The sequence below is a fragment of the Sinocyclocheilus anshuiensis genome, unplaced genomic scaffold (genome assembly GCF_001515605.1).
Source record: "Sinocyclocheilus anshuiensis isolate Anshui unplaced genomic scaffold, SAMN03320099.WGS_v1.1 scaffold1930, whole genome shotgun sequence".
Taxonomy (NCBI): domain Eukaryota; kingdom Metazoa; phylum Chordata; class Actinopteri; order Cypriniformes; family Cyprinidae; genus Sinocyclocheilus; species Sinocyclocheilus anshuiensis.
In genome coordinates, this window is record NW_015547726.1 from 59,065 (window position 1) to 73,413 (window position 14,349).

Consider the following 14,349-nt stretch of genomic DNA (forward strand, 5'->3'; position numbering starts at 1 on the left):
GGCGTTTTGGGAGAGTGAAACCGATATTTTTTTAAACCGGGTCCCAGAGTGGACAAATCTGAAAACGCCACCCTTGCGTTTTTGTGTGGACAGCGAATCCGTATTTTTTCTGAAACGATGACGTCATCAGCCCACGTCTCGCCCCTAGTCAGACACCGCTACGTCACGTAACAGCAACAAAAACATGAACAAACACTGAACGATTGTCTTTTTATTAACTAATATTAACACAGATTAATAAATGTATTGTTCCATTTTCGTTTGTATACCGCGAGCAAGGTTTATGCACATAGTCCAAGTCTTCTTCTCCGTTTTTAGTGTATCTCTGTGGCAGAATTACAGCGCCACATACTGGTCTGGCATGTATACTACATCGTTTTGTGTCGGTTTTGTGGTTTCGTGTGGACGCTGATATTTCTTGAGATGAGGGGGAAAAAAAGATCGGATGGGGAAAGCTCTGGCTTCGTGTGGACGTAGCCTTAGTATGGAATCATGGGAATTGTCGTCTTCATCCCCACACAGCCGATGCAATCCGACGGGACTCAGGCAGAAATCATGTTCATGGATGAGCTAATGATTTATTAACGTAGTAGAATGAAGCAGGGTGAGGCTGAAAGCCGTCGAAGCGAAACGAGGCCGCTGAACGAGCGTGACACACGGCTCGAAAGCAGCGGAGCTTTTATTATGCCACAGTCGACCCTTCCGCTCCTTCCGGTCGTGCGTATGTGGGGGGAAAAGAAAGCAGCGCTGTTTTATCATAGTAGATACATTTGAAAGTTCTGTTATAATGCTACTCTGTGCGGTCATCACCGGTCTATTAAAACGCACAACATATTAACGACACAATGACACTATGGACACGGTCCGTGTCACTAGTTAAAATTGCTTATTTCTCTGGATTTAAACATTCTTCTAAACATTTGGGATGATGTAAGTACACAAGTCAGCAAAATATATAACACTATTCTAGTGGTTTTTGGATATTTTAATAAAAATATCTTACATAATGTGCCTTTAAGTAGACCATCTACAATACAGGACTGTCAGTAATGACATCACACACAGGTGTTGGAACCACATAAGTTTGCGATACTGTATGTGAATGTTCATTTGAACTATGGTTTCAGGAAACACAGAATTGTGGAACTACGACCATAGTTGGCTAACAACACTTTTGGAAAAAGCTTTGGAATGACATATGAGTCAGAATTTTCATTTTTAGGTGAATTTTTAATTATGGGAAAAACAAACCTCTTCGGGTTCCTCCATCACAGTCTCGTCTGTCCCAGTGACCAACTCCTCTTTGGGTTCTTCCACTTGCACCTCAACAGGGGCGGGAAGCACTGAGGCTGAGATGGTGGATGTGGCAATAACAGGATTGGCACTTGTAGCTGTAGTAACAATAATCGGTGTGGACAGGTCGGAGTGTAAAGAAGCATGCACAATCTTTATCTGAAGAGGTGGAGGCGGTGTAGCCGTGACAGCCATGGAACTTCCTGGCCCTCCACGGGGCTTGGCCTGAAGAGGTGGCGGAGCTTGGGTTTGTACCATCTGCTGCAGACGTGGTGGAGGTGGGGTGCCCTGCATCTGCTGCAGCGGTGGAGGCTGTCGTCCGGCAGCAGCCGGCTGCACGGCTCGTAATCCGGCTGGAATCACCGTCACCATGGACGTGGGGATCTGGTGGATCTGAGAACCTCCCTGTAGCATCTGTTTGGAGATGATGATTCTCGTGACAGTGGGGGTCGGGCTGGGGGAAGGGGTCAGGGGCTGGTTGACAGCCAGGGGTAGAGAGCCCGTGCGGGAACGGGTGGTTACTTGAGGCCCGTCGAGGATGATATTGGAGGCGCAGATGTTGGTGATGGTGTTCTGCTCAGGGATGGGTGTTAGCCGTGGACGGGCAGGGGCAGCAGGAGCAGTAGTGACGGGTGCGGGACAGGGGACAAAGGGAGGAGTGGAAGGAGTGCTATCCTCCACCTCAGTAGATGACTGATGAGAAACAAAGAAAAGAAAGAAAGAAATAAGACTAGAAATCAAAAACTCACAGAGGAAGAACCAGAAACAATTCACTCACTTTGGAGAGCTGATTTGCTCTGTAGGCTGCTAATGCTTTCAGATACTCTTTCTTGGCTGCCTCGGTTTTCCTCTTGTAAACCTGAAATATTAATAAAAACTGCATTTAATTATGGGAATCATAAGTTTCCAGATACAATTCCTTCTTTAAAACTTCTAAAGAATAAATATTTGGAAAAAGAAGATGTAATTCCATTGTCAAATTCTGAAATAAAGTTAATCCAAAAAAAAAAAAAAAAAATTAAAAAAATCTTTGAGAGAGAGAGAGAGAGAGAGAGAGAGAGAGAGAGAGAGAGAGAGAGAGAGAGAGAGAGAGAGAGAGAGAGAGAGAGAGAGAGAGAGAGAGAGAGAGAGAGAGAGAGAGAGAGACAGCGTCACATCAAAGTGGAGTGTACTGCATCATTACTGTGTCTGTTCCCCTTTCGGGCTTGAACGGATGGTAAAACTAATTACATTATTTACCGTCTTTACATTTATTTTGAAAGATGAAGCTCGCGATTATGGTAAGGGGCGTTACATTTCCGACGAGTGCTTGCGGTGTTCGGCCAATCACAATGCACTCGGTCAGCTGGCCAATCAGAGCAGACTGCGCTTGTCAAAGGAAGGGGCTTTGTAGAAAACGACGTGTTTGAGAGAGGCGGGGCATAGAGGACCTACAATAATGTACAGTATTTGAAAAATTATTTGTTTTTTGAACATTAAAGCATGTCAACATATTCTGTTACACCAAATAATGATCTTTAAAAAAGCATCATATGACCCTTTTAATGACTTTGCAGTCTTTTTTGACATAACTGCATTTCAATAATTGGCCTTAAGTATATATTAATCAATGGTGTGAGTTTGGGGTGGGACAATCTGTTTGACTGACCAATGGATGACAGTCTAAGATTTTTTTTTTAATATAATTTAGTTACTGCCATTTTTGATTAATGTAATGCATATTTGATGTCAAAATCATTCATTTTCATTTCTTAAAAAAAATTACTGGCCCCAAACCTTTGAGTGGTAGTGTATATTTTAAATGGATTGCATTTTTCGCCATTGAAAAACTATGCTCCACCTGTTTTTGCTCTTCTCCAAGACTGTCCCACATGGATGCCACTATCTTTGACACCTCTCCAAATGTAGCATTAGGGTTCTGGCCTTTAATGGCTGCCTGGGTGTCTCTGAAGAACAGAGCGTAGGCTGACACTGGCTTCTGTGGTTCATTGGGATCTTTTTTCTTTTTTCCTTTTTTGCCTCCGAGTGTTGTTCCCGTGTCCACTGTAGTCAGAGGCACCATGGCCGGTTTACCGCCCACCCTCCTCACCACAGCTGGAGGAGCAGAGGAAAGCTGGGTGGAACCCATCAAGTTGGGGATGTGCGATATGATGGCCGGAGAGGTTGAGGAGGAGTCTACCAGCATAGTTTTCTGAAACACAAATGGGGAGAGGTTACAAGATGGAAAAAGAAAGAAAATGTGCCACCAATCAAGCCCATAACTAAAAGACTCACTTGTCTGAAGTCCTCCATGTCTTCATCCTGCAACGAGCCAGCAGGGGATGGTGTGGTTGACAGCGGTTGTTCAGGAGACTTTGACACACTGGCTCCACCACCAAGGCTGAGCCCTAACTGAGCGCTTAGATCTGAATGGTCTATGGTGGTGAGCTGGTTGTGTCCCAAGAGACTATGGTTCATGTCATTTATTGGAACATCGATAGTCATGGAGGAGGAACTACTGAAATGAGAGCCAACAGAATGCCCAAGATCCTTAAAAAAACAGGACAGGAAAAAAACCTCATTATCTGGTGTGCCAATCTACAATTTACTCCATATCTAATTACATTAACAGCTATTCAAATGCCCATTCTTACACGCTAAAAACATGAACATAAATCATCACTGATAGAAAAAGAAAAGCATACCACACCCAGAGTTGAGCTCAGTAGTGCACTTCCCCCCGGCTGGTTAATCACACCTATACTCAGGTGCTCTATGCCCTGAGATGGTGGATTCATGAAAGCAGAGGCAAAAGAGGGATCATTCCCCCCGACCACAGGATTACTGGCAAGACTATTTCCAACTCCAGAAGTACTTGAGCTCTCAGCCTGTTCGGCCAGCTCTCCGAAATGGGCCTCCACATCCTCTATGGTGAGCGCAGAATCTGGATCCAAGGAGATTGGTGGGATTTCAAACTCTTCATCACCCAGACAGGGCGTATGGAATGTTTTCTACAATAATAATAATAATAAAATAATAATAATAATTTAATATATAATGGTATATAACTATAAAAAAATACACAAGTAAATATAAAAATAAATTACATCAATATATATATTTTTTTGTATTTCATATAATATCTGATTTATATATACATATATATAGAGAGAGAGAGAGAGAGAGAGAGAGAGACAGTTTATAATACAGAACTTAGAATTCTAGAATTTATAATATAGACCAGTTTATTGAGTTTTTGTAGCACTACCTCAGATGACCAGTGATGACCAGGTCCACTGATGGTCAGGTATGAATCATTGCCACCTGCGAACTAATAAACAGAGATTAAAATGTGTATTATTTGTACGCAAACATTTAGATCAATGTACACTAAATGACTGCAATACTAAAAGTATAGCCTACTTCATTAAACTGAATATTTTACTGCACAAAGGTGCCAGATTTACCTTGTTCGCTGAATCATATCCATTGTAAGACGAGTTATCCATGAACTCAGAATCAACATGTTGACCAGTCCCGTCCGAGAGCTCCGAGTAAAAATTCAAATCCATAAGGATAATACGAAGAATAAATAAATTGATAAATTAAGTCTTCTGGATCTCTTGATATCAGAGGAGCGGCCTACCTTGTAACAATCCAAGAGCAACAAATAACAAAAAAATAAATAGACCAAGTCATCTAAGAAAAAAAAATGCTATTCACTAAAAGAAAAAAAAACAGCACCATGTTCTCGGTATTGTCCAGCATATGGTATGTGTTGTTCGACTGAATAATGCCAATAAACCTCATTAGACGATCCAACACGCAGCGCAAATATGACCAGATTGGTTTATATAAAAAAACATTTATTAAGAGTAGTAGATATAGGCTTACCAATTTAGCCAGCCAGCAGCAGCTAACGTTAACTGGCTAAATGGTGCTAGTTCAGAGATGTGTTACTGTTAAACCCAACATGAGGTTTCATTCATATCACAGGCCACGCGGAGACAGACTTCTGGTACATTACTTCCTATGTGTAATATCCAACGTCTCATTAAATAACACTATAAACTCTATATTCTTAATACATATTCAAACTGGATGAAGAAAGTTTGCTTCAGAGTTGCACTAGCAGACATTTGCTGCAAGTGATAAAAATGGACCGATTCGATCGGTACTCTGCTACGTTTGTTTGTTTGCATTCACAAGTCCGACTAATCGCACTCCGATCATAGATTTTACTGGTAGGAAAAATATATATATACATTTTTTTTTTTTTCTGAAAAAATGTTACGTAGCTCAAACGTTGTTTATAATTGGTAAAACACCATAAGTTTAAATAACAGTTTCCTGTTTTAACTCTTCACTATGTGTTTACAATTCAATAGCCACCACATATTTTCTAGACCGCTGCTAAAATGTCACATGGCAGGCGTTACTTTTCTCAGCCATGGTCAAGGTGCACCAATCACAGTCGTTTATTATTACTGGAGAAGGAATATTATTTACTTTTTTTTTTTGTTTAGAGAGATTGAAGGTGTGTTGTTCCATTTTTTACATAAAGAGCCCATACTCGCAAATGTACTGTTTACAATAAGACATTGCCCTGTCATTTGAATGCATCTCTAAGAAGATTCCGGTTATCTGTGGTCCCATATGCCCCCAAGAGGAAAATAACTTTAATGGCCTATTCCTATTGTGCATTACATTTTTATGTCCCCATCACATGCTTCCCATTGGTTAAAATTACAATCGTATCTAAAGTTTATTTTACTTTTAAAGTGAATATAGGGTAATATAATTTTACGACTCTCCTTTAAGCTGTTTCCATTCCTCTAAAACATTTAATCCGGATAGATAAAATTGTAAACTGTTGTAACAAGTGTGTAAAATGTCTGAAATGACTCGTGTCAGCTGTCCCTCAATGGTTTGTATCTCTTTTATAGAAATATTTCGAGGCATATTCACTTTGAGACAGTTTAAAAGGCACCACACAACAGCTACCTATTTCTCATATACTAAATAATGATGGTCAAATGATTTAACCACATGTTGGACAGAAATGTCAATGGCTGAAGGCAGTAAATCAAGTGTTTTAAAGTGAGAAGCCGCAAAGTATGCAGCTTTCAGGAAGATGCAAGCTTCACCAAGACAAACAAGCATTAATGTTGTTTGTTAACTGTGGCAGATAACCGTGACAAATAGTCAAACCTGACTTACCTCCAGCACTGCAGAGGTCAAGAAGTGTTAACCCTGCTGCATACTGAATTTCTGGGATGTTTGTCGTCTCTTGGGTCTAGCAATGTGTTAGTCAACCTTAGAGTTTAAACTATTCTAAATAGGTGATTTAATGTATGTATGTGTCAACTAAATCCACAAGATAGCAAAGTTGAAACTAACTGTTATTCATTAAAACAATCATTAAAGACCATGACATTTGTTGATACCACATCCAAGTATGAAATATGAGAGACAGAATGAACTTGCTCTTCTACTCGGCATGTATTCCAGGAAGTCAATAAAAAGGGCCTCAAGTAGTCATTATTCAAATAAATACCAACATTTGATTAAATGAATTCAACAGACATCAGTTTCCACTGTAGACTGCGATTCATATTTATATCACAGAGACAAGTTGGAGTCAGTTATTGAAACGGGAATAAATGCATAATTTTTGCATCATTGCAGGCATAGGACCAACTCTACTTTGTACAATACAGCCATCATCTGTCTAACATTGTTTCAGTAACTAAACCTAAACCCCAAAGCCTACCCATACCCCCCCCCACCACCAACATACACACACAAAAAAATGATTTACATCCAACAAAAACTCAATGTTCTTCACCAGACCGAGGCACCACAATGGCTCAGCTCAGTGCATGACTATAGGTCCTCCAGCACACTGTTAAACAGTTCAGCCTGAGGGTGTGAGACAAATGGCTCCTTTCCCAGCCAATAAAGAATGAAAGGGGCTGAGTATGAGACATGAAATTGATATATTTCATCCATCTGGAATTAAGATTTTGCTCAATGTGCCGAATGAGATGTAAAGAAAAAAAAAAGGCGCCTATATCTTTCCTACACAAAACAGTCAATTACAAATCCAACCCAAGAAAAAAAATCTGTTACTCCATATTTTAAGCAATAACATCAATAATAATTATAAAAATAATGAAGGCGGAATATAATAAAATAAAAGACTGTCATGATCTCGGTCTACTACATCTAACATGAGATTTGGTCAATCCTCGGAGCTTGAGGAAGAGTCTGAATTCTTCGGTGCCATGATGACATCATCCAAAATGGCCTCTCTGTCGGAGCTATCATAGCCACCTTGGGACAAACTGTCGCCTCCATCCATATCAAGAGTGCTTGGCTCTATCTTCACATCGTAGGCTGGAGTAAGGAAGTGGTGAGATGACGTGAGGTGACTGCCGTCCTCCAGGTCCTCGTCGTCCATCATGTATGCACCATCGGAAACTAATGTCTCACCTTCGCCGCCTCCCAGGAGAGGGTCTTCCGTCTGGATGGAAGGGGTGGAGAGGTAATGTCGATTCTTTTTGGGGGTTGAAGCGTGGGGGCTCAGCAGTCTGTGGAATAAACTCTCAGGCAAGAAACCCTGAGATTAAAGAGAAGGATCAGACTGAATCCCACAAAAATAACCACTGACTGACCTAAAATACACTACACAATCATGATTCCCAATCATCAATGAACTGACTTTAGCTGGAAAAATTACTGTTATTGTCTTCAAGCATTATTGACAAACTATTTTCCTGTTTGACACTGTATAGCTGCTTTGACAATCAGTATTGTATAAAGCACCATACAAATAAAGGTGACTTGACTTGACAACCAGGGTAGATGAGGATAATAACCATAAACATACTGAGCTAATACAGGAGACACTAACCGAGCTGCGAACAGTCTCAGACCATTCTGGTGCTACAACATGGTCACGATTCTCCTCCAGGTGCTCTCTCAGGTCCTGTAGTAAAGGCCCATATATTCCACTAAACTGAAAAAAAACCAAAACAAATAAGACTGAGTATAAGAACAACTGCATTCAACTTCAAATATATCAAGAACAATAACTGTCCCACATAAAACACATTGTAGACTGTTGTGCATAAAATAAATCACTTGCTAGGGGTGTGCCATATCATACCGTCCACGATAATACCAGTATACATTTTTACATGATAAAAAAAAACTGTTATATCGCGATATCATTGATAGAGCGAAGCGATGACGTATGGCGGATATACGTTCCCTAGCGCGCACAGACTGATCGGTGTATATGACAAAGTATCGCGAGAGCGATTCTAGAGCATATTCGAGCGCACACTCTTACTTTCAAAAATAGGCGAGGCGCATATCGTTAGCGAAGCGGCGCGAGAGCCGCTTCTGAAACGTGCCGCGGCTCCGCTGGTGTAAACACAAGCACTGACTAGAGTGGCTGCGTCGGAGCCGTAAACGCATTGCAGACATGTGCAGTGTAAATAAGGGGTAAGTCACTCTCGCGGTATTTTGACGTCATACACCAATTGGTCTGCTTCAAGTCGAACACACAGCTGCTGCCACCTTATGACAATAGATTTAAGGCTGATTTATACTTCTGCGTCGGACCTACGCCGGAGCTTACGCATAGACGCACACCCATACGCCGTAGCCTGACGTGCACCTCTCCAAAAATCTAACAGTGCGTCAGTTCTACGCAGACCGCAAGCGCAGATTGGTCTGCAAGAACCCCTCCCTCCATATGTACGTGAGTTTTGTGTGTTTATGTGCACTTTAATATATTTTAATGTTACACCTTCTTATATAAAATAAAACAAAGCAAAGAACAAGTGTCTTATCATTTATTATACTACATAGTATGATACATCAGTAGTTGTCCGCAACATACAATGTTGATCTGCCGTGGTACAAGTCCTTGTGCAGACTGAAAGAATGCCATCATCTCCTGTTCCGTTGTTGTCTCCTTTTTGCAGTTTTAAATAATGATTTAATGATTTGATATTTATTTGCCACCTCACGGCTATAATGCTTCTCCGACGAGCCGCTTCTTCTTCGGCTTTTGCCATGGTACTGCGGGTTACACCCACTGTTGAATGACAGATTGAAGCAGCCGAGCGGAAATAAGTTGCATATGCAGATTTTTTTTTCATTAATGTTTTTTTAACCGTAGATATGCAAATGTTTACGGTATGATAACCGTGCACGCTCAATGCAGATGGAGTAAAACCATCCGTAACATCTCTGCCCATTGTCTCTGCGCGCTTCAGCTCTCACTCAGTGTTGCCAACTCATTTTCAGGGGAAGTTGCTAAAGGAAGGTCGATTTGTTGCTAAAAGTTGCTAAATGACGTTGTGATGTAATTGCGTGATGATGTCATTACGTAATCGCGATGCAAAAATTGTCACTACATCAAATCTCAGTAAAATATATTTTTATATGTTAATTTAGATTTGTTCGTAAAATAATATAAATGCATAATATAATGTTAAAATACTGACGCATAGCCTACGGCGTAAAGGCTATGGCGTAGGTCCGACGCAGAAGTATAAATCAGCCTTTACACTTCAAATTAGAGAGTCTGTCATCGATGACAGTAGCTCATTGGAAAAGGAAAATGGAAAATGCCCTTAATTTTGTTTGCACTAATAAATGCTGCTGCCTGCCAGCTGCAATCACCAATAAACCGTAATTTAGATTTGTTCGTAAAATAATATAAATGCATAATATAATGTTAAAATATAAATAACGTTTTATATACAACATAGAATTATTGAACGAACACTTACACATTTAAGGATTACAAGTTTTTTTTATTAGCTAGTGAACTAGTAAAACTACACATTCTGACCAATTAGTTTTAAGCAGTGTATTAGTAGTCAGTATGCTAATATATCGTCATAAATATCATTATCGCAAATATTCTTGAAATATTGTGATATCATTTTGAGGCTATATCGCCCACCCCTACCGCTTGCGACATAACCATGACAAATTCTCCCTCCTGTTGTCTTGTTTCGTGCAATGGTCATACACACCAACTTCTCTCGTGTTCCGTTGTCGTCTCCTGTTTTTTCATTTTAAATAAATTATCTGTTCTTCGATATTTAACAACTCAGGCTGCAAAAGAAGTCACTTTCTATTTGCCACCATCACTGCTGCAGCTTCTTCTTCGGCTTTTGCCTTGATACTGTGGGTTACACCATCAACATGCCCGTGGACACTGCATACTAACGGTCTGCATGTGTAATTGCACGTTGACGAAGACAATGACGCAGAAGTATAAATGAAAACCGACGCATAACCTACGGCGTAGAGGCTACAGCGTAGGTCCGACGCAGAAGTATAAATCAGCCTTTATGGCAGAACTGCCAAATGTCTTCTCTCACCTTCTTTCCTGTCCTTATGTCTATAACCTTCACTCTCTCACTGCCGGTAAGTGCTGCTCCTTTCTCTACCCTCTTCCTCCTCCTCTTCCTTTTGGTCTGGTTCACCAGTAACTGCAACAAAGAAAGGGATATTTTTAGCTGTGTCGGTCCAAGAAGAACTCAGAGAAGACAGTTCAACCTGAGTTTCGCACTTACTTCTAACATGTCTCCCTCCACTTCATAATCTGGGTTTTCTTTGAGCCAGTTAGGAAGGTCCCTTCTACGGGGAGCATGGAGAACCCCTTCGGCATCTACCAGCTAAATGTCAGAAAACAAACACATTATACAGCTGGAAATACCTAAAATGCATCAATGTAAACTGAAAGGTTACTTTTTCCTTAAAACAGAGTTGGGCAAATTTATGAAACTGCATTTCTGTACCTCATGGTCCTTTCTCTTTTTGCGTGCACTCCCTTCACCATTTGGCATGAGAGCCTGCTTAGAAAATGTCAACTTCAGCCCCTCCTCCTAAAGCAAATGAAACAAACGCAAAAATTAAACAAAGCAGAAGCATTAAAGACAGTTTAAGTTCTTAAATGTCTGAACACCACCTCACCTTTAGGAGTTTTACTGTAAACTCAGATTCTTGGCCTTCAAGAGCTTCTAGAGATAGGGCACTGTTGCTTTTGCGTGCCATTCGGGGGTAACCTAGGCCATCTCCGAGGTCATGCTCTTCCGATGTAGCATTGAGCTGTATGTCAGAGACGTAGCGTCGACCTGACGGCCAGTGCCCCATTAGAACCAGCAAACAGAGGTTGTCTATTCGGTTTATCAACACACGGTCTTTGGGCCAATCAACTCTCAGAGGGTCAGTGAGGGACTCGGGTGGGTCGCCTTCTTGAGATGGTGTGAATGAGAGCATGCTGTTTTCTTCATCACCATCACACATCTTAAGAGCTGCTGCTAAGAGATCAGAATCATTCTAGTAACAAATTACATTCAAATCAACCCAAATTAACTCAGTTAACCATTACAGCTGGCCAAAGAACAAAAGTAAAAACATTAATGCTCAGTGAAGATCAGAATGATTAAGAAAATACAAAATTGCTCATTTATTTTTATGTTCTATCATGGAAGACAAGGTCGTACAGGATTTACATTTTGAAAATTTAGATTTTTGGGTGAACTAATCCTAACTCAACTCCGAACTAACTCAAGTAACAGAAACAATGTAAGAAAGTCAGTTCAAACTTCAAACTCAATGAATTATAACGAAATGGAATCAAAAATCTGATTCAGCAAATGTTAAAGTCCCTATGTGGCACTTTTTAAGCATTCAAATGCTTCAGTTAAAATACAAAAACGATAAACATTTCAGTAAGATTATTATTTATACGGAAATTGTGCTATTTTTCGTCAGGATTGTTTGAAACAATTTCAAAGAGAAATCTTTTGTAACATTATAAAAGTCTTTGTTACTTTTGATCAATTGAATGTATCCTTGCTAAATAAAAGTAATAATTTCCCTTAATAAATAAAAAATTGCTGTTTATTACTATGTATTGTTATTTTGGTACCAATAAACAGAAATTCTAAATAGCATCATTCTTTCTGGTGTGTATATAATGAAAGCATTTGCACAAAAATGCCTTGATTAATCAACTTTTTTTTTTAACTGTATTTTACTTGAATTAAACATTTTGAGTTTAACTAGCAACAATTATTTGGCTGGATTGAAGAAAAGTCATTTCAGAGCAAACAGCTATAACATGAATTTTGAGTTGCATACTGAACACCTTAAGGTTAAAACTAGAGCCCGACCGATATGGGTTTTTTTGGGCCGATACCGATACCGATATTAGCGAATAAAAAAAAGGCCGATACCGATATATCGGCCGATATTCTTTGTGTATATTATAGTACAGTACCAGTCAAAAGTTTGGACACTTTCCCATTCGTGTGTCCAAACATTTGACTGGTACTATATATAGAATACATTATATACATAAACAGAATATATATACATAAACACATTTTTTGCAATCATCACTCAAATGTGGTGATCAAACACTTATAATGGTGACAGAGATATGTAAGGGCATTTAACAATAAACTTTACTATCCAAAATGAGTCTGACATCAGTGCACTGAACAGTAAAGTTGAAGTTTATTCAACTTTAATTAAATTCAATTCCATTCAACTTTATTCCGTTGAAGTTTATTTCACTTCGGAACATTCATTCACGGATTTGCGCCACTGTCTTCACACACACAGACGAAACTTCGGAGTGCGATGCACAAAGTAACGGGGGGGGATAGTTGTTTGAATATTTATTTTACCATAGAAAATTTAAATTCTGGTTTAAGTAAATTTTTTTATCTCAGTTTTTACTATTCATTTAAAATGAGACAAATCTGCTATTATTTTAATCTCCAATCTGTTATTTATCAGTTCAGATAGTTTTTTAATGCTTTGATTACTAGCAGAAGACACTAACCAGTTTTAAACTCCAGTTGCGCAGATGGGGCACGTTGTAACACTGCGTTACAATGTGGATAATATCGGCAAAACGATATATCGGTCGGGCTCTAGTTAAAACAATGAAAAAAATAATAGGGATGTAACGATTCACCGCAAGCCAGTTGAAAATCGATACTAATATGTGACGATTCAAATCGGTTGAGATGTTAAACGAATTGTGATACAGTTGGGGGTAGGAGTTCATATGAATGTATCTCTGAGGGGAACTGACTGTCTTTAGAAAAGTTTAGATGATATTTTCTTTTCATCTCGTCTCGGTATAATAGGGATGGGAAGCTTCCCCGATTCGCTCGGTGCATCGGTAAAAAAAGTTAACGATGCGATGCATCGGTTTAAAAAATGTGCATCGGCTACACGTTGTCATTTATATCGCGATGCATCGTTTCTAACATTTGCATCGGTAAAAAACGATTTATTTACATATAATTACTAGTGGATGCGCTATACTTTTATTATTTAGAAAGTGACCAATAATCTGTGGCCAGTATTTTATATGTAGATTGATTTCTCCTCTCTAAACTGTTTCTCAAGCGCGTTCTCTCATCACCGCTGCTGCTGCGTGAATATGATGAATCACAACACCACGGAGACCCGAGGAAAAACTGGGATTAAAGTCCAAAACCTGACTTGAAATAACCTAACAAATATGTTATATGTAGATTGATTTCTCCTCTCTAAACTGTGTCTCAAGCGCGTTCTCTCATCACCACTGCTGTGTGAATATGACGAATCACAACACCACGGAGCCCCGAGGAAAAACTGGGATTAAAGTCCAAAACCTGACCTGAAATAACCTAACAAATCAATCGGGGCTAAAGCGGTTCCATTAAAGACAAATTAAATTCACGCAATCTCACTAATTTGTGCACGTTTATTCTTAAGCAGACCTTAATGTCGATCATGGATCAAATCGATCCACAATGACAAACAGCGAATATATCTGTGCTGTTTAATGCATTTTGAGACGTTGTTTTCCTCAGTGCATAACTGACATGTCACTAGGGGTGTGCGATATTGACAAAAAATTATATCTCGATATTTTATCGATAACGATAATTAGACGATATTTTGCTGAGTGTGTTATTGTGCTGGTACCTTAAGGACTGCCGAAGACAGCTGACTCATAATGTTTTTAATATTCTTCAT

General features: G+C 39.6%; 2 protein-coding genes across 4 annotated transcripts in view; both read right to left on the reverse strand.

Annotated features, from left to right (window-relative positions):
* The window catches only part of LOC107704283 (TOX high mobility group box family member 4-A-like), a 7,255-nt gene extending 1,774 nt beyond the window's left edge, over positions 1–5,481 (reverse strand). Inside the window, exons 1-8 of one of the 2 annotated variants that reach the window (XM_016507166.1) lie at positions 5,167–5,481; positions 4,740–4,918; positions 4,541–4,603; positions 3,978–4,283; positions 3,568–3,822; positions 3,134–3,484; positions 2,072–2,152; positions 1,252–1,986 (exon numbers count right to left, since the gene is read on the reverse strand). In XM_016507166.1, the coding sequence (XP_016362652.1) occupies positions 1,252–1,986; positions 2,072–2,152; positions 3,134–3,484; positions 3,568–3,822; positions 3,978–4,283; positions 4,541–4,603; positions 4,740–4,844 (1,896 nt within the window). In that variant the 5' untranslated portion in view covers positions 4,845–4,918; positions 5,167–5,481. Of the gene's footprint in view, positions 1–1,251; positions 1,987–2,071; positions 2,153–3,133; positions 3,485–3,567; positions 3,823–3,977; positions 4,284–4,540; positions 4,604–4,739; positions 5,059–5,166 lie in introns of both variants that reach the window. The other variant, XM_016507167.1, reaches the window with a different exon arrangement.
* A 1,076-nt stretch (positions 5,482–6,557) lies between these two features.
* The window catches only part of LOC107704282 (chromodomain-helicase-DNA-binding protein 8-like), a 30,205-nt gene continuing 22,413 nt past the window's right edge, over positions 6,558–14,349 (reverse strand). Inside the window, exons 34-39 of one of the 2 annotated variants that reach the window (XM_016507165.1) lie at positions 11,278–11,621; positions 11,103–11,189; positions 10,878–10,979; positions 10,683–10,793; positions 8,189–8,293; positions 6,558–7,894 (exon numbers count right to left, since the gene is read on the reverse strand). In XM_016507165.1, the coding sequence (XP_016362651.1) occupies positions 7,517–7,894; positions 8,189–8,293; positions 10,683–10,793; positions 10,878–10,979; positions 11,103–11,189; positions 11,278–11,621 (1,127 nt within the window). In that variant the 3' untranslated portion in view covers positions 6,558–7,516. Of the gene's footprint in view, positions 7,895–8,188; positions 8,294–10,682; positions 10,794–10,877; positions 10,980–11,102; positions 11,190–11,277; positions 11,625–14,349 lie in introns of both variants that reach the window. The other variant, XM_016507164.1, reaches the window with a different exon arrangement.